Source organism: Mauremys reevesii, linkage group 4 (assembly GCF_016161935.1).
Source record: "Mauremys reevesii isolate NIE-2019 linkage group 4, ASM1616193v1, whole genome shotgun sequence".
Lineage (NCBI taxonomy): Eukaryota > Metazoa > Chordata > Testudines > Geoemydidae > Mauremys > Mauremys reevesii.
Window position 1 is genome coordinate 124,347,217 of NC_052626.1, and position 19,856 is coordinate 124,367,072.

At 53.2% G+C, this 19,856-nt stretch overlaps 1 protein-coding gene across 3 annotated transcripts in view; it reads left to right on the forward strand.

Annotated features, from left to right (window-relative positions):
* The first annotated feature begins 7,219 nt into the window (after positions 1-7,219).
* Positions 7,220-19,856, forward strand: part of CACNA1S (calcium voltage-gated channel subunit alpha1 S) — a 111,034-nt gene continuing 98,397 nt past the window's right edge. The window contains exons 1-2 of one of the 3 annotated variants that reach the window (XM_039535021.1): positions 7,220-7,543; positions 18,544-18,649. In XM_039535021.1, the coding sequence (XP_039390955.1) occupies positions 7,383-7,543; positions 18,544-18,649 (267 nt within the window). In that variant the 5' untranslated portion in view covers positions 7,220-7,382. The remainder of the gene's footprint in view (positions 7,544-18,543; positions 18,650-19,856) is intronic. The other 2 variants (XM_039535018.1, XM_039535020.1) reach the window with 2 other exon arrangements.

The following is a 19,856-nucleotide window of genomic DNA, read 5'->3' on the forward strand; positions in this document are numbered from 1 at the left end:
CAAACATAATAAATATTTGGTTCTTTTCACTTGCCTTCTGGTGTCTGAGCTTTTAGGGTCACACTTGGGTCACATTTTTAAACTTTTCTCCACCACCAGGAGGGTAAAAAGAACCCTTCATATTTGTTTGAAGTGCAAGTGGAGATTCTCTTGTATTCACCTGACGTGAGGAGCTAGACCGTATGGGGAGTATCAAATATCATGACACAATAAAATTGTGGGAATTGGCAACATTGGGTATCCCCAGGACACACCCTTCATTGCCAGTCCTAAGCGCACAGAGCTGGCTCTCTGGGCCTTGGCTTCTAGACCCGCTCCTCCACTCCTAGCCTACAAGCCTAATGAGCCTGGCACCCCAAACACCCAGCCAGCTTTCTGGGCATGTCTACACTGCAATGTGAGCCAGGGGTTAGTGGGACTTGAGTCCATGGACCCTACGTTTGGGAGTGTCCATGCCTCAAGTTTACAATTTCAGGACACAGGCCCCAAAGCCGGGGCTCTCGCATTCACACTGCAGTACTCAAACCGGAGTCAAACCACCCTATCCCAGGCTTCCTAGTGCCCTCCCCAGCTGTGGCCACTCTAGCTCCTGGTTCCTGGTGCAGTGTGGGAAAAAGTGACTGTTCGCCCTGCACATGGCAAGAAGCTGTTACGGCCCATCGGGTTCCCAACGCATCCTGCCAAGCCGTCTTTTGGGTCTGCACGCTCCCGGCAACCAGAGCCAGCAACAGGGAGGAGTCCCCGTTTGAAGAGCTTCTCTTGCTTGTGCTTTCACTCCTGTTTCAGCAAGTAGAGGATCCCTGAGACACTGGTGGGCAGGGGTATGGGCAGGAATTTCAATTTGACCACTTTTGGAGGGGCAAGTTAAACACATACATATTATACACATTAAACCATATCAACACACGCACCTACATCATCTGCATAGCAATAAACAGTGGTACACTCACCATTTCAACGGAAATCTATGCACCGGGGAGCCATCTGAATAAAGGTATACACAGCCTCTTCTCTGTTAACACTGTTGGTTATGTCAGTCTCTGCTGCAAGAATTAACAGTTGCTGAAGACGAGCTTCTGTCAGGCGGCTGCGAAGTCTACACTTTTTAGCACTAAAACATTTTTCTGCCATTGCAACTGTAACAGGTAATGTTGCCAAAAGCAACAATAGGTCAAATCCATCAGGATACAAAAGTTCCAGGTCATGTTCTTTACAAACCTTCGTGAGTTCCAGAAAAGATATTCCACTGTCTGGTCCCTGAGCGTTTAAAATAGGTTCAGTGTGGTGTACTAATAAATCATATTGCATTTCAGGAACTCTGCACTGAAATTCTTTGTTTGGTTTCACAAGTGCTTCTTTTCCTTTTGATATATTAACAATTTTCAGTTTTTTTGCAGTGAGATAGGACATGCTTTGAGTATTAAATTGTCTGTTGATTTCACTTAGTGCAGCATTGAGTGCAGGGAAAAAGAAATCAACTTTATATTTATCATTTAAAGATTCCAAAAGGTAGGAGGTGGTGTGACTGCGGTAAAAATGATCCAGAGTTTTTGCTGGTTGCCTCTTCCTGTAAGCTGGCATTTGCAGATTCAGTTCAGTAGCCTGCTGTTCAGCTTCGACGAAGTACCCGCGGAACTTTTCATCCATCCTCAGGTTGTGCAAAGCTTTTCAGCAACTCTCTATTGCATTTACTGTACAGGCAAAATCAATGTTTTCCCGCCGCAAGAAAGTGATACCATAATACACACATCCAAAAATACCAAGATGCAGATTGTGAATTCGAAATCCATCCGTACCATAAACCCCTTTCCTTCTGCTGACACACTTGCTTTCCTGGCATTCTGCTGACTATTGATTAAAGTTTCGCTAGTAACAGAAAACTATTCATCTGTGACCTGCAAAGCTTGGCAGTGTGAATACCAGCGCACTTGGTGAGGAGCCTGAAGACGTGTCTCTTGACCACTGTATTCATTGCCATTGACACTTGAGGTCCCTTCTGTCTGTATCATGGGCCTGGTCTACGCTATGGGGTTAAGTCGAATTTAGCCGCGTTAGGTCGATTTAAAAATGAATGCGTCCACACAACCAACCCCGTTCCATTGACCAAAAGGGATCTTAAATTCAACTTCTGTATTCCTCCCCGATGAGGGGAGTAGCACTAAAATTGACTTTGCTGGGTCAAATTTGGGGTAGTGTGGACACAAATCAATGGTCTTGGCCTCCGGAAGCTATCCCAGAGTGCTCAACTGTGACCGTTCTGGACAGCACTTTGAACTCCGATGCACTAGCCAGGTACACAGGAAAATCCCTGGGAACTTTTGAATTTCATTTCCTGTTTGGTCAGCACGGTGAACTCAGCAGCACAGGTGACTATGCGGTCACCCCAGAATTATAGAGTGTAGAATGTTTCTACGCTCCCCTTATCATCTCCATCCCTGAGGTTGTCGCAGATTAGAAGGTGAAAAAAACGCACTTGCGATGACATGTTTTCCGAGCTCATGCAGTCCTCCCGCACTGATAGGGCACAGCTTAATGCATGGAGGCATTCAGTGGCAGAGGCCAGGAAAGAATTAAGTGAGTGTGAAGAGCGGAGGCAGGATGTGATGCTGAGGCTAATGTGGGAGCAAATGGACATGATGAAGCATCTGTTGGGGGAGCAAACAGACATGATGAAGCATCTGTTGGAGCTGCAGGAAAGCCAACAAGAGCACAGACCCCCGCTGCAGCCACTATATAACCACCTACCCTCCTCCCCGTGTCCCATAGCCTCCTCACCCAGATGCCCAAGAATGCGGGGGGGAGGGGGAGGGAGGGAGCTCCGGGCACCCAGCCACTCCACTGCAGAAGATGGCCCAAGCAACAGAAGGCTGTCATTCAAACAATTTGATTTTTAGTATGGCTACAATAAGCAATGTGGCCTTGTCCTTCTCTCCTCCCCGACCCCATCCAGGCTACCTTGTCCGTTATCTCTCTTTTTAAAAAATTAATAAAGTTAATTATAGTTAAATAATAGTTACTTTATTTTGAACGGGGGAGGGTGGTTGGCTTACAGGGAATTAAAATCAACAAAGGGGGCGGGTTTGCATCAAGTAGAAACACACACAACTGTCACACCGAAGCCTGGCCAGTCATTAAACTGGTTTTCAAATCCTCTCTGATGCACAGCGTGCCTTGCCGTGCTCTTCTAATTGATCTGGTGTCTGGTGCGAAATTATTGTCTACCGTTGCTTTCATGGAGGGAGGGGTGACTGACGACATGTACCCAAAACTACCCGCGACAATGTTTTTGCCTCATCAGGCATTGGGAGCTTAACCCAGAATTCCAATGGGTGGCGGAGACTGCAGGAATGGTGGGATAGCTACCCACAGTGCACCGCTCCGTAAGTCGATACTTGCCACGGTAGTGAGGATGCACTCCGCCGACTTAATGTACTTAGTGTGGACATATGCAGTCGACTATATAAAATCGATTTCTAAAAATCTACTTCTATAAAATCGACCTAATTTCGTAGTGTAGACATACCCATGGTGTCCTTCTGTATTTTTTTAAAGATGGTGCTGTGGTAACTACTCGGTGGGGGAAAGTATATAGGTTCTGAACAAGTCCAAAAAAGTTCTTGGAAATAGTACGACAGCTCACACATAGCACATAGCAATGTGTGTAAACAGCACATGGTTGTTTTGTTTGGTTGTTAACAACCATCCAGCAAGAGCCATTGATGGGATTTCCCCCCCTTAACTTCTGTGTATGTGTGCCATGACATTACACCTCCCAGGTCTAAGCGACAGGGCAGGGCATCTCACAGACTAATTGAACCTTGTTAGTGATGTTATTACGTTGGTTATCAGTATGTGTAATTGTGTATTATATAAATGTTGGGGTTTTAAGAGTTATTGTTGTTAAGTTTTGGCTTGGAAGGGAAGATGTGGTATTGGGAGCTATGCCTTCAAGGGCTGAGCTTCGCAGACAGAGAGTCTGGGCAGGGTGCCACAAAGCTCTTGTTGTTTTGCACAGCAAGGTGGAACTAGGTGCGCTTGTGAGCACCTTCAGCATTGAGGCCCAGATCCTCCAGGGCATTTAGGCTCCTAAATTCCATTGAAATCAATTGAATCACCTTTGTGGTCTGGGTGTGATCTCTGAACGCCACATTTCCCACTGGGCTCTGCTGAGGATTCTCAGGCCTCCAAGGGGAGCCTGCCAACTGGTGGATTTGATTGGAAGCCAGGTGCTACTTGGGGCTGGCACAGAGTTTGCCTCCTAACCCGGGGCAGTTTGGGCCGAAACTCCCTTGGCAGTTTGGGGCTGAGTCAAAGCCTGCAAACTCTTGAACCACAAAAAAGCACCTGCAAATCCATCTCTGTGATGGTCCCATGGTACCATTCAGGATGATCTTGTGTCTTCTAGGGCTGGCGGTATCCCTGCCAGAGGCAGAGTCTGTCCAGCTGGGGCCGGATGGAAACGTCACCTCTGAATTTGCCATCTAGGCCTGATATTTCTTCACCTAGAGCCTTGGAAAACTCCAGGAGCCACCACCAATGTCAGTCCTCTGCAGCTAACCCTTCCTGGCCAAGGGGATGGCACAGGGCAGGGAGCAGACCTTCCTTAGGTCTTCCATTCACACATTGTTGGATCTCTGTCTTTAAAAGCACACACCTAGTCCGTGATCAGTCAGTGTGTGCAATTACTTACAGCTGTGACTGGGGTGGAGGAAAACCATCTACCAAGGTGTGTGTACCAGTTCCAAGCTTGCCACACCCCAGCTGGCCATGAGATGTCCCCAGAGACCCTTCCTGTCACTAGCAGCTGCTAGTGGCGCTGGGACAGGGCTGAGATCCTCAGAGCTGCTCGCTAGGGCTGCAGCAATAGCAGAGCTCATAGGTTGAATCCCAAGTGACATGGGGGCAGTGTTTAGTGGGAGAAGGAGGGAGGGCAAAATGGGGACCCACTCAGGACTAGTTAGATGTGGTGAATGCAGTCCATGATACCTCCAGGGACCTCATCATTTGGGGCGTGAGAAGGAATATTTGACCCTAAAATGCAGGAAATGACGGGGGGTGTGTGCGTGTGTGGAATTAATGTTGCTAATTTTACCCCTTTACAGCTGAGCTGGTTCTCCCAGAGCACGCAGCAATGTGCAGCGTCTCCCCTCCCCCCACTGGTTAGCAGGCATGTAGCTATGGGATTCTCCTTCAGGACTGTGTCGCACTGGGGCTGCTGGCCCTTGAATTGGGATGCTCCCAAGACAGGCAGTTCCATGGCAGATGACATGATCCTGAGATGATATGAGCCTAGGGTGACCAGGTGTTCCGATTTTACAGGGACAGACCTGATTTTTGGGTCTTTTTCTTATATAGGCTCCTATTACCCCCCACCCCCTGTCCTGATTTTTCACATTTGCTGTCTGGTCACCCTATATGAGCCGTAGCAGGGTGGTGGAAGAGTGGTTAGCGCTCCAGCTCCAAGGCAAGGAATGGGGGTTCTGTCCCTGGCCTGCTGGCTGGTGTGGGGCCTGTCCCCCCGTCATGTGGACCTGTAGCTTCTCTGCTTGTAAAATAGGGACACTGATACATTCTTTCTTTGTCAAGTGCTTGCAGAGCAGGGTTTAGAAGTGCAAGAGATGGTTGTTTTGTCAGCTCTGCTGTGGGTTGGCTGCATGCCTCTGAGCACGTTGCCTCTCCAGGCCTCAGTTTCCCAACTTGTGAAATGGGGATAATACGTCTGACCCACCTTTCTAAAGACCTTTGACATCTGCAGATACAAGGCTCTCTGTAGGTGCTCGGTGGTATTATCTAGAAATGTTTGTAAAACACATCCAGGGTGAAGGCCCCTGTAGCAGTGCAAAGTCTAATACATCTCCTGGAGTATTTAACTGTTTGTATGTAGACATTTCCCTAGGGGACATGCAGGCAGATTGGTCAGTGTAAAATGCAGCGATGCGAGGGAGGGGAAAGACAAGATGTTGGGTATTGGTGCTAGTCAGTCCTAGACCCTCTTAGGGGGTGAAATCCAGAACAAGCCCTGTAGAATCTTGGAAATGTGGGGCTGGAAGGGACCTTGGGAAGTCACCAAGTGCAGCCCCCTGTGCTGAGGCAGGGCCAAGTAAACTTAGATCAGCCCTGACAGGTGTGTGTCCAGCCTGTTCTTAAAAATCTCCAGTGACAGGGGTTCCACAGCCTCCCTTGGGAGCCTGCTCCAGAGCTTAACCACTGAATTTCCCCAGCAGCCGCGCGGAGGCAGCAGGAGACATGGGCTGTGTTCCTCACTCTGGATGGGGCTACGGCACTGCTGACCCCCCTTTGCACCCCTCTGCTGGGCAGGCCTCGAAGAAGTGCCTGCTAGTTACAGTCAGGATCCAGGGGCAAACGCTCCGAGTTCGGCACGTGCTTTCTGTGGCTACTCTGCAATGCAGAAGGAGACTCTCAGGGTTCCTGACCTGGCATAGGGTTCCGGAGAGCTGCGTTCCATTCCTGGCTCTGCTACTGTGGGACTTTGACCCAGATCTGCAAAGGCAGTTAGGTGCCTGATTCTCACTGAACTCTGTGGGAGTTAGGTGTCCAAATCCCTTTGAGGATCTGGCCCTTCCTGCTCTGTTCCCCTTCTGCAAAGTGGGGATCAGAACTCTAACTTCCTCCCACTCGTGTCTGGTTAGATTCTACACTTGTTGGGACAGGGATTTTCTCTCATGTATGTGCAGCACCTAGCACAGAGGGGTTTCCACACACTCCCTGATTCCGATTAATAACAACATTTGCTTTGATGGGGAATGTTTGTCCCAACAAATGCACTGGCTGGCAGGATTACTGGAAAGCGAACACCAGACAGGAGAGGCAAATGCATTTGCAAAAGAGGCAGGATTTATCTGCAGCAGTCACCCAACCCAAGCGAAATGCACCCTGGGCCCAGTCGGACAAAGCAGGCGGCTTGTGTTGTTTAAACAGCCTGATGATTCCTTGGGCTGCTTCAGAAGCCAGAGGGAGATGGGGAAGAGGGCCAAGGAGAGAGCTGAAGAAGGATTTTCTTGGAGTATTTCCCTCTTGACGTGGGTCCCTCACTCCCAAACTGGAGCCGTAGCTTGGGAAGCAGTTACCGGCGTTGGGATAAGCAACAGCTGCTGGGCTTCTTTTGCTGTCTCAGGAACTCTGACAGCACCAGGGAGCGGGGGTCTAATTTTAAACTCATGCCTGGTGCATTTGTGTATGTGTGAGTGAGATTTCCAGCCCCCTCCCCCCCCACCGCCGCCGCCGGCTCTGCACGGAGGAGACTGGCTTGGCAGAAGAGAACCAGAAGGGGCTTCGGGCTGGGGACGGGGGTCTCAGCTGTGGGAGGAGAGGACGGCGGGGGGAGAAGAACAGCTGGCGGAGGCAGCTAGGGTAGGAAGATCATGGAGCCTGCTTCTGCCCAGGATGATCAGAAGAAAAAGCAACAGAAAGAAAAGTCAAAGAAACCGGTGCCACCAGCAGCCCCCCGGCCAGCCAGGGCTCTGTTCTGCTTAACCCTTCAGCACCCGCTGCGGAAAGCCTGCATTGGCATTGTGGAATGGAAGTATCCTTTCCGTCTAGGTGGGGAGGGGAGACGGGCCCTGCGTGGGGGTGTCTAGAAACATGGGAGACCGAGACCTGGCAAAGCACGAAGGGGGAATTGAAAGCATGCGGAGGGAATGCTGCAACACAGCGGTGAGCGAGAGGAAAGTGTGTGCCCAACACAGGAGAGAATGTTGGGGGCATTTGGCAGGTGTGGACAGGTTTAAACTCGGTGAGTGGTGGATCTGGTTTTCCTGTTCCTGATGGCCTGTTTGTACCCTCTCGCTGGTGATGTGAAAGAGCAGGGGAGGCCGAGGAAAGGCTAAATATAGCTGAGGGGCCCGGTTCTGTGACCCTGCTGCGCTCAGTGGCATGAAGCCGGAGTCAGGGAGATCAGGATCTGGCCTGTGTTTTCTTGGGACAATGGTAATTGATGTGTTCACTGGAAGGGGGGCTGTTTGGGTGAGAGAAACCGAGGCGGTTTGGACACTGCGGTTTCTGTTCAGTCTCTTTGGTACCAAGCGAAGATGGGGCCATGGGAAATAATCCCAAGGGTTCCCCTCTCCAGGGTGTTGTGCAGCCAGGGAACGGGGCAGACAGGGAGACGTTGCTTTCACTTCAGGAGGGAAGATATATACATGGTGCTGGCAGGAATCCAAGGAAGGCAGAAACCATTTTGGGGAAGGAATGCGAGAGGATCAACCAGTTCAGGGAGAGGGCTAGGCGGAGAGAACTGAAACGCAGGGGCCGGGGGCAGGAAGATGCCGGATGATTGGAGAAGCCGGGGCAGGGAGCGGGGTGTGGTGGAGAAAGGATGCACTTTGCTCCGGAGGCAGGAAAGAGAAAAAGCTGGAGGCCGCCTGGAGCGGGTTGTAGGGGAGAAAATGTCAAACTGGGAAAGTAAAGTGTGCGTGGAGAGGAAGGAATTGAGAGGGGCACTGCAAGCTGCTTGGAATAGCTCAGAGAGTGAGTCAGCCACTCGCCCGCTGCCCGCAGCTGCTGTCTGACATCACAGATGGATGGTTCCCTCTGCCCCTCCACCATTCCCTTCTCTCTCCCTCTTTCTTTCCTTCTCCCTTTTTCTCTCCTTCATTCTCCCTGTCTCTTCCTCGTTCTCTCTCCCCACCACCATCTCTGTCTTTCCCCTCCACCTCTCCCTCTCCATCCATCACTGCCCTAGGCTCCCCCCTCTCTGATCCTGGCTTTGCTAAAAGCTTGGTTCTAGCTCAAAGAGGAATGAGTTCAGGCCCAGTGTGATACAGGGGGTCAGACCAGATGGCCACAATGGGCCCTTCTGACCTCTGATCAGGACCCTGCAGCAGGGAATCATAGAATATCAGGGTTGGAAGGGACCTCAGGAGGTCATCTAGTCCAACCCCCTGCTCGAACAGGACCAATCCCCAGACAGATTTTTGCCCCAGATGCCTAAATGGCCCCCTCAAGGATTGAATTCACAATCCTGGGTTTAACCAGGCCAATGCTTAAACCACTGAGCTATCCCTGGCACCCTAGAGGGGCTGGGCGCTAACCCTGGGGGGCTGAAGAGGAGCCCATGGAGAGTGGAAGACCCTTTTGTGTGTTTGGATTCTTGTTACCCTGGAAGGGGTGAAGTTTTAGTCAGAGACTTGGCTGGAGAGCTGGGCCCCATCGCCACCTCCAACCTGGGTGGGGAAGGCTGAGGGTTGAGGGACACCTCAGAGGAGGAAACTGAGGCAGGGAGTGCCTGCAGTGCCAGGTTTGGCCTGCAGAGAGTGCTACAGGGCAGCCACTCCAGTGACAAGTGTTTAGGAGGATGCCGCTGCTTCCAGCTCATAGCCCGAGGCCCAGAACTGGCTGTGCTCAGAACCTTACATATCATTTTAAAAAAGGACTTAGGCACTTAGGAACCAAAATCTCATTGGCAGTCAATAGTATTCTAGCTCCAACTGTGTCAATTACTAAATATGTAACAAGCTCCATTACTTGTTGGAGCTCCATAACTTGGGAGGAGGAGGGATAGTTCAGTGGTTTGAGCATTAGCCTGCTAAACCCAGGGCTGTGAGTTCAATCCTTGAGGGGACCATTTAGGGAACTGGTGTAAAAATCTGTCTGGGGATTGACCCTGCTTTGAGCAGGGGGTTGGACTAGGTGACCTTCTGAGGTCCCTTCCACCCCTGAGATTCTATGATTCTACTCCATTAGCTCAAATGACAGAGGCTGTTGCTTTTGGGATCCTGAAGGGCCCAGATTCAACCCAGGTGTACTAGGCTGCATTCTGGCCATCAGGCACATCGCCTGGGTCCTTTCTTGACTTGAGGGCACAATCTCACTCCAGGAGAAATCAGTGAATCAAGAGAGGGTTATCCTGTGGGTACACGCTAGCAGTTTGGCCATCAGGATCCCTGTACTGTGGGCTGCAGGTCTGGAACATGAAGCATGTTTGGGTCTAGTCACAGCTTGGCTGGGAGATCATCCCAGGTGCCACAGGAAGAGGTGTTAGTGACTCGAGAGGTGGCGCTTCTCTCACGGACTCAGTCCTGAAGCACTGAACCCGGCCGGGTGCCCCACGCTGCTGGATCAGACCTAAAGTGTGGGGCGTGGCCATTGAAGGCTTGGTGGTACCTTTTGGAAGAAATGGCACATGGGGCCTTTGTCTTGAGTACACTCCAGTTTTGCACTGTCTGCCTCCCTGAAATCCATCCTGCATAATAGCTGTTAGTGACTCCTCCTCCCTCCCTGCCATGCAGTGTTCTACCCCAGAAGTGGCAGCATTTCCATGAGGAGCAAGCAAGCCCCATCCTTCCCTATGCAAAGGGCTCTGGGACCTGGTGGTTTTTTTTTGTCCTTTTAATAATAACAATGCTCTGGGCTGCCTTTGCCCGAGGCTCTCTCACTGCCTTACAAACATTTAATGAATTCATTCTCACAACTGCAACAGAAGTAGTGCCCTCAAGCTACACATGGGACAAGAGACGCAGAAAGCAGAAGTGACTAGTTCAGGGTCAGCCTGCAAATCAGTGGCACATCTGGGACTAGAGCCTACAACTCCTAGGTCACTGCCGTAACCACTGAATCCCTTGTAGCCATGAGAGCGAATGGACCTGCTCTTGAACACAGACTGGAAGGAGGAAAGACACTGGTGCATCAACAGGAAGGTCAAAGAAGCAGTCACTGCAAACAGGGTAGGGGACAGCATGTGTGTGAGAGAGATTCCTCTGCATCTGGTTACACTGGTACCCACAATGCAGCAGGTTCTATTTATACCCACAATGCCCCTGGTTCGCTGCTTTGGGGTTGCAACGAGAGGAAGTGGCCTAGTTCTGGCCCACTCATGGTAGCATTTGCTCAAAGGTCAGGCCGGTTGCTTGGTACAGGATTAATTGTGACCGTGCTTTGTGAGCATGCTGGGGGTGTACGGAGGTGGGTTTGGGAGTGTTGGGGCACTGGGGGCAGTGGTGTGGGGCCATGTGCCCCATTACTGGTATACATGGCACCTGGACTCCACCCTCGCTTCACAATGCTCAGAAGGCAGGTTGCTTAGCCGGTGCCCAGCGGAGCTTGTTCCCTGTCACGCCCCAGAGAACCTGGCTATAAAAACCAGCAAATTTCCAGGCCTGGTGTGATTTAGGCTGCAGCTAGAGATGGGTTTGTGATGCATGCTGCTGCTGCTGCCAGGGCTGAGGTGATGCTCTCAAAGAGCTTTGCTGGAGTCAGGGCCGGCTCCAGACCCCAGCGCGCCAAGCGCGCGCTTGGGGCGGCATTTTACCGGTAGGGTGGCAGGCGGCTCCGGCGGACATTCCGTAGGCATGACTGTGGACGGTCCGCTGGTTCCGCGGCTCTTGTGGACCTCCCACAGGCGTGCCTGCGGATGCTCCACTGGAGCCGCGGGACCAGCGGGCCCTCTGCAGGCACGTCTGCAAGAGGTCCTCCGGAGCCGCGGGACCGGCGACCGGCAGCGCGCCCCCTGCGGCATGCCACCGTGCTTGGGGCGGCCAAATTCCTAGAGCCGCCACTGGCTGGAGTCATAAATGGAGAGAAGCCAGGAGAGGAACCTTCCCCCCACAGGATCCCAAACTGCTGTATTGGTTTAACTTGGCTGCATTTCCTGCTAGCAAAAGGGGCCAGGCTGGCACCCTTCGGCACTTCAGCTGCAGATGGGTTAAGACCTGGACATGCAGCAGGTTAGGATCAGAATCAGGGACAGAACTCCTGGCTCCCCGGCCCCTGCTCCAACCACTAGGTAATACTTCTCTAGGGAGTATCAGGGAGGGAACTACATCCCCAAATGGCAGAGGCACAGAGAACGGTCCCAGACTCCTTCCATCCTTGCAGGACAAAAGGCAGCCTATGCAGTGGGTGAAGCAGGGGACTAGGAGTTGGGATTCCTGGATTCTGTTTCCATTTCTGCCGCTGACTTTGGGTGTGGCTTCAGGCGGGTCACTCGATCCCTGTGTCCCTCCTTTAACTCCTCTGGAGAAGGGGAGAATAACCCGAGGGAAGGAGAGGTTTCATTCGCTGTAACAATTCATGAGCACTTTCCCTCTGCAGGTGCCAGGCAGCAGTGTTATTTCCAGGGAGCAAATGTGGGAAACGAGACGGTGGGGAAGGGACTTGAGTTTTTCAAGCCCCGAGAGCCTGGGACGGAAGGACTCTGGGAGGCTGATGATGATGGTGATTGACAGTAAAGTGTGGGGTAAAATATACGGACTGCCAGCATATCCACCTCGGGCACGCGACTAAAATTAAGGCAGCAGAGGGATCATCTTTAGCAGCCAGTTGCCTCCTTGTCAGCTGATTCCGGGAGGTCTAGGCAGCAGGCAGATGCTGAACAGCCAGGAGATTTAATCCACGGGGAGAAGGGGCTGGTTCGTCGTCGAAAGACGTCGTCGCGGATATGCATGGCTCCCTTTACCAAAGATATCTAAAGAGCCGCGGGAGTTCATTTGGCCTGTGTAACAGGGCAGCTTGCCCCGTTAAGGGCTGCAGGCCTGTGGCCAGCTGGCCCTATTCACTGATAAGACCTAGCTGAGGGGAGACAGGTGCTTAGTTCATGCTAAGGAGGGGCAGGGACGTGGGGTCTGCAGAGAGATGTTGCAGCAAAGGACAGTTGCTTGCAGGAGCCACTGGAGAGAGGCCCTAGGCGCTGTGGCTGGGTAGAAAGCCCCAGCTGGGGCAGTTTTGTTTTCCTGGGGTGAGTTTGTGGTTGTTGGGACAATAAATGGAGCCCAGAGGGAAGGGACTAAGGACGGGGGCATCAGACCTTGTCCTCAGCGCTGCTTATGCTTTACGCTGTTACCCTCGGGTGCAGGAGCACGTGTGAAATTGCTGCCAGACAGGCCAGCATCTGGTAATTGAAAGCTGACTCCAATCAATCCCCCCTCCCCTCCCCACAGCCCTCATCAGGCAGGTGCCCTGGCAGGCAGAGACTCGGGTTGGGCCCAGGGAGGGGAGAAGTGCTTTGTTGGGGAGCCCGGCCCTGGGGAGCCCCACTCTGAGGATCAGTCGACAGCTAAAGTCCCCTGCAGTGTGAGCGTCCCAGGAGCAGCGCGGCCTCCTGGCCATCGGGGCCCAGCCTGTCATCACTGTGGATGGTCCCCAGCCGCGCAGTGACCTCAGGTGTGATGTGATCTTTAGCCCAATGGCTGGGCCTCTCCGGCTGTCACTGTCTGTAGCAGCTGACATGTCTTAGGCCTTTGCCTCGTCCCCTAGCCAGGCCATGCTGCTTCCCCCGGATTGAATCTTCACCGCCTTGTTCTCAGCCTGGCCCCATGAAAGCAAACCCAGCACGCTCTGTGGGTGGGATGACAGAGGGACACGAGCTGTGTGTCCTGTGACACCCTCTCCCCCAGCCTCCCCCGCTATCTCCGATCCACCTCCACATACACGGCAGGCGCACGATGGGCAGCCACTGGGCAGGGCCGGTGCAAGGATGTTTCACGCCCTAGGCAAAACTTCCACCCTGCGCCCTCCCCTCCCCCTCGCACCTCCGCCCTGAGGCACACCCTCCCCCGCCCCCCGCGGCAGCTCCCCTCTCTGCTTAGGCGCCGCAAGCCTGGGAGGCGGGAGAAGTGAAGCGGCCACGGCGTGCTCGGGGAGGAGGTGGGGCAGGGGTGAGCTGGAGCGGGGAGTTACCCTGCGTGCCCCCCCTTACTTGCTGCAGGCGGCCCTCCCCACGCTCCCCTGCCCCAGCTCCCTCTGCCTAAATGCCGGCGGCAACTGGGGTGGCCGAAGATCCGGCCTCCGTGGTCGCTACCAAAGAAAATGCCGCCCCCCCCAAATCCTAGCGCCCTAGGTGACCGCCTAAATCGCCTAAATGGTTGCACCGGCCCTGCCGCTGGGGAGCAAACCCCCAGCACCATCCCCCCAGGCTGTCGAGCAGAGGGGTGACTGGATCTGTTAAATGGCTGGAGAGCATTTGGATTGATTCCCCTTGCAAATTGCCCGGCGAGCATCATTTCCCGGCCCTCCCCACTTCCCGGGGCTCTGGGTCCTGCTGCGGCAGAGGAACAAGTGGAAATGTTTATGCAAGACCCTGCTTTTGTTTTGCTTTTCCTGTCTCTGTTACTAGGGAGCTGAGAACAGTCCCGGGACAAAGAGTGGGCAGGTAGGTGCTAGACAAACCCCACACACCCAGCCCTGACCTCCAGCTCCCCTGCTATCCCAGCCAGGAGACCCCCAAACACCGCTCTGCCACTGCCCCTCAGTCCTGACCTGCAGCCCCCAGACTTGCCAACGCCTTGGGGCCAAAAAGCAGCAGAGTTTGAATTTGCGCAAACTTGGACAAAAGTGCATGAAATGCTCCCTGGGGTGGGGGTGGGGACACTTCCAGCCTCTCCCTAAATGCAAATGAATGAATTCTGTGCCCAGATGTGATGCTTTACAGAGGTACCCGGGGTTGGGAGGCACCTCACTACCACCTGCCCTTTGCATGTAGGAGCATTGTCTCTGCCCACCGGGAGCAGGCGTGGCTCCAGGCACCAGCGCAGCAAGTGTGTGTCTGGGGTGGCAAGCCATGGGGGGCAGCCTGCCAGTTGCCCCATGAGGGCGGCAGTCAGGCTGCCTTCGGCAGCATGCCTGCAGGAGGTCCGCCGGTCCCATGGCTTCGGCAGCAGTTCGGCAGCGGTACGCTGAATCCGCGTTACCAGCGGACCTCCCGTAGGCATGCTGCCGAATCCGCCTTACCAGCGGACCTCCCGCAGGCATGCTGCCGAATCCACATTACCAGCGGACCTCCCACACGCATGCCGCCGAATCCATGTTACCAGTGGACCTCCTGCAGGCATGCCGCTGAATCTGTGTTACCAGTGGACCTCCTGCAGGCATGCCGTCGAATCTGTGTTACCAGTGGACCTCCTGCAGGCATGCCGCTGAATCTGTGTTACCAGCGGACCTCCTGCAGGCATGCCGCCGAATCCATGTTACCAGTGGACCTCCTGCAGGCATGCCGCCGAATCTGTGTTACCAGCGGACCTCCTGCAGGCATGCCGTCGAATCTGTGTTACCAGCGGACCTCCTGCAGGCATGCCGCCGAATCTGTGTTACCAGCGGACCTCCTGCAGGCATGCCGTCGAATCTGTGTTACCAGCGGACCTCCTGCAGGCATGCCGTCGAATCTGTGTTACCAGCGGACCTCCTGCAGGCATGCCGTTGAAAGCCGCCTGACTGCCGTGCTTGGGGCGGCAAAATACATAGAGCCGCCCCTGACCGGGAGTCAGCTCCTCACCTCCACTGGCACCCCAGGCCCTACCCTCTAGGCTTCTGCAGGCCCTGCTGTCACTGAAGGGTTAGCAATTGGCACATGCCAAGAGGACACTGGGCCCTCCAGGGGACATCAGAGGTTGGAGTGTGCCAATCGCTCACTGAGTGTTCCCAGGTTCGCTGCATCCAAAGCAGCTGTACAACACCACACTCCCCACAGCTCCCCAGTCCCACCTCCGATCGCTGCCCTGCTTCGCACACACTGGGTGTGTCCAGAGGGACACACGCAGCAGTTTATTTGATGCAGATCATGTAGCACGTACAGGACGCTCCTCGTTATCCGAATAGCAGGCGGGACATGGATTTTATTTGGATAATCTAGCGGGCAGGAGCCACTCAGCAGCCGAGTGGCCTCTCTTGCAGCTAGGGCTTGTCTTTCTCCTCCTCCTCGCAGTCCTGGCTGGGGGTCTCTGCACTCGGCTCGCTCCCTCCCTCCCCTGACAGCAGAGCAACAGAGGAGCTCTATTGTCTGAACTGCTGTGTTATCCATCCTGTCTTGCTGCCCAGCATGGGAGACGTGCTGTGGGGGGCACGTATTGGAAACCAACGGTTACATGCAACATAAAATCAGAGCACGCATTCCAGATCCTAGACTCGATACTTTCATGTCATACAGAGCAATGCTCACCCCAAACTCCTTCCAACCTTTCACAGCCTGTGATCCTTGTTTCATGAGACAAGTCATGCTGGCAGCTTGCATCCTAAGTAAAGGAGCCCCCCGTGTCTCTTTTGCAGCCCAGGCTATCTCAAAACAGTCCTTTGATCTTTATTCGGAACCCAGACCCCCTGGTGCTAATTGCTCCTCCTGGTAGGTTTCAGAGTGGTAGCCGTGTTAGTCTGTATCAGCAAAAACAACGAGGAGTGGCACCTTAGAGACTAATACATTTATCTGGGCATACGCTTTTGTGGGCTAGAACCCACTTCATCAGATGCATGAAGTGAAAAATACAGGAGCAGGTATAAATACATAAAAGGCTGATGGCTGCTTTGCCAAGTGTGAGATCAGTCTAACAAGATAAATCAATTAACAGCAGGATACCAAACAGGAGGAAAAATAACTTTTGAAGTGGTAAGAGAGTGGCCCATTACAGACAGTTGACAAGAAGGTGTGAGTAACGGTAGGGAGAAATTAGTATTGGGGAAATTAAGTTTAGGTTTTGTAATGACCCAACCACTCCCAGTCTTTATTCAGGCCTAATCTGATGGTAGCCAGTTTGCAAATTAATTCCAGTTCTGCAGCTTCACCTTGGAGTCTGTTTTTGAAGTTTTTTTGTTGTTGAAGAATTGCCACTTTTAGGTCTGTTATTGAGTGACTAGAGAGATTGAAGTGCTCTCCTATTGGTTTTTGAATGTTATGATTCCTGATGTCAGAGTTGTGTCCATTTATTCTTTTGCGTAGAGACTGTCCGGTTTGGCCAATGTACATGGCAGAGGGGCATTGCTGGCACATGATGGCATATATCACTTTGGTAGATGTGCAGGTGAACGAGCCTTGGATGGTGTGGCTGATGTGATTAGGTCCTATGATGGTGTCCCTTGAATAGATGTGTGGACAGAGTTGGCACGGGGGTTTGTAGCAGGGTTTGGTTCCTGGGTTGGTGTTTTTGTTGTGTGGTGTATAGTTGCTGGTGAGTATTTGCTTCAAGTTGGGGGGCTGTTTGTGGGCGAGGACTGGTAGATTTTGCAGTCTCTTGTCAATTTTGTAATCTAGATTAGTTGCATACTGAGCCACAAGCTACACTCCCGCTGTGAAGGGACCATACACAATACAGACAAGGACCAGATGAAGAGATAAGTGTCTGTAACCCCTTCCCAAAAGGAACCTGTCTGAGATATGTCCCCTCCTGGTTACCTGCCTCAGCTCCCGAGGCTTTAAGAACATAATTTTCAGTATAGAGACATAATTCCTTAAATACTACCCATGCACACATCTCAAAATGATTGCGATGACCAGCGGGCCACTGGCTTTTCCTGGAGACCATCTTCTGGAGTATTAACATGCATAGAACTGACCCAGGAGAGCCCTGTAAAGCCCCCTGCACCTGCTGTGCCAGTTGGCATCAAGAGGTCACTGGGTCACAGCAGTCCACAGCAATTACTAATGTGCTCCCACATTTCCCCACATCAGCTCTGTGCCTCCCCATCAGCTCCTCTAGCTGTCCAATCTTCCTCAGCTCCCCCTCACTGCTGAGCCCCTCCCCCAGCCCCACATCTACCCCTGGCTCCCCATGTCCCTTTGCTCCTTATGCAGAGGTTCTTCATCCCCACCCCAGCTTGCCCCGCCCCAAGTGCCGCCCCCACAGCTCCCATTGGCCGGGAACCACAGCCAATGGGAGCTGCGGGGGTGGTGCCTGCAGACAGGGCAGCATGCACAGCCACCTAGTTGTGCCTCCACATAGGAGTTGGAGGGGGGACATGCCACCGCTTCTGGGAGCTACTTGAGGTAAGTGCCATCTGGAGCCTGCTCCCCTGACCCACTCCCCAGCCCCAGCCCCCTGCCCCAGCCCTGATCCTCCTCCTGCCCTCCAAACCTCTCAGTCCCAGCACGGAGCATCCTCCTAACCCCCAAACCGCTCATTCCCAGCCCCACCCCAGAGCCCTCACCCCCCCCAGCACCCCAACCTCCTGCCCTGGCCCAGAGCCCCCTCCCGTACCCTGAACCCCTCATTTCTGGCCCCATCCCAGAACTTGCACCCCCAGCCAGAGCCCTCACCCTCTCCCGCACCCCAGCCCCCTGCCCCAGCTTGGTGAAAATGAGCGAGTGAGTGAGGGTGGGGAAAGCAAGCAACAGAGGGAGTGAGTGGGGGCGGGGCCTTGTAGGGGTGGGGCAGGAGGCGGGGCAAGGGTGTTTGGTTTTGTGCGAGTAGAAAGTTGGCAACCCTAGGGTGGGAAGGAGATGGGGAGAAGTGGAGGCAGGAGCCCATCCCCGTTCACAGGAGAGGATGGGGGAGCCTTCCCCAAGAGGTGGGGAAGGCAGCCAATCGGAGGCTGATTTCCCTCTAGACTGATGGGCTGTGCCCCAGATCTGTAAGAGGCTCTGAAACTGTGGAAGTGTTGGCAGGTCTGATGGCAACTGCACCCCGTGTTATTGCAGCCCTGGGTTGTCCCCTCCCCGCCGCAGCTCTGCCAGTGCCCCCAGCCCCACGGCTTGTCCCTCCCTGTACCTCTCCTGTATAAATATGGCCGGTGCTGTGGCATTGTACCAGCTGATGTGGTTACCGTTAATTGGTGCGTACGCAGGGACTGCGCCTCAGCTCTGTGCTTCTCCTTAATGCCCACCCACAGACCCTTCGAGATCATTATCCTGATGACCATCTTTGCCAACTGTGTGGCGTTGGCTGTCTACCTGCCCATGCCGGAGGATGATACCAACGCTTCCAACTCCAGCCTGGTAAGAGACAGCCTTGTCCTCATGTTGTACAAACCTGCCTGGCACCGCCTCACTCACGGCAAAGCCTCTGAGGCAAACCTTTTTCTTTCACTTGTGCTCCAGACTAACCTTTTTAAAAATAGCCAGGGCATCAAGTCGAGGAAGCATGAAGGGGCTGAGCCCCTTGCCCACGAATGTTAGCGCCTGCCTGGCACTGAAATTTCACTCTCCAAGCCACCAGCACGTGAGCTGCATGGTCTCCAGTTATGTAGTTGTGAAATTTACACCTGAGCCTCTGAGTCCATAAGCCGGAAAGGAAGCTGGGACCCACAACACCAAGATACAGGCCTCTGCTCCCTGTTGCATTGGGATAGGAGTGGCTGGCCCCACAAGAAAGAAGCTGTTTAGGGGGCTGAAATAATCAGGGGGCTGGGGCACATGATTTACGAGGAGAGGCTGAGGGAACTGGGGTATTTAGTCTGCACAACAGTGAGGGGGGATTTGATAGCTGCCTTCAACTACCTGAAGGGGGGGTTCCAAAGAGGATGGAGCTCAGCTGTTCTCAGTGGTGGCAGATGACAGAAGAAGGAGAAATGGTCTCAAGCAGCAGTGGGGAAGGTCTAAGGTTGGATATTAGGAAAAACTATTTCACTAGGAGTGTGGTGAAGCACTGGAATGTGTTACCTAGGGAGGTGGTGGAATCTCCTTCCTTAGAGATTTTTAAGGCCTGGCTTGACAGAGCCCTGTCTGGGATGATTTAGTTGGGGTTGGTCCTGCTTTGAGCAGGGGGTTGGACTAGATGACCTCATGAGGTCTCTTCCAAACCAAATCTTCTATGATTCTATGTTAATAAAACATCTCTGTTGACTGTTAACAGCATTAAACTGCTCCGTTATCCCCTTTGACCCGAGCAGCTACTCAAATTTGGGGGTCCTGCGGGTTTTCCAGTTGAGAGCAGAAATTGACAATGGAATCTGAGATTGTCTTCAATTGATTCAGTCTTGTGTGTTTGTCCCATCCTTGTGAAGTCCTTTGTCCCTGAACACAGGAGGCACCAAAGTGCCCTCACTCATAGCACCCATGCAGCCAGCACTCCACAAGCCCTCTCTAGGCTTTTTCCACCATGATTTGCCAGCTCTTTGCTCAGCATCCCTCTCTTTCTTGTCTCTCATTCTGCTCCTCTCTCTGTCTCTCCACCCAACCCCGACAAACAGCCCCCAGTACAACC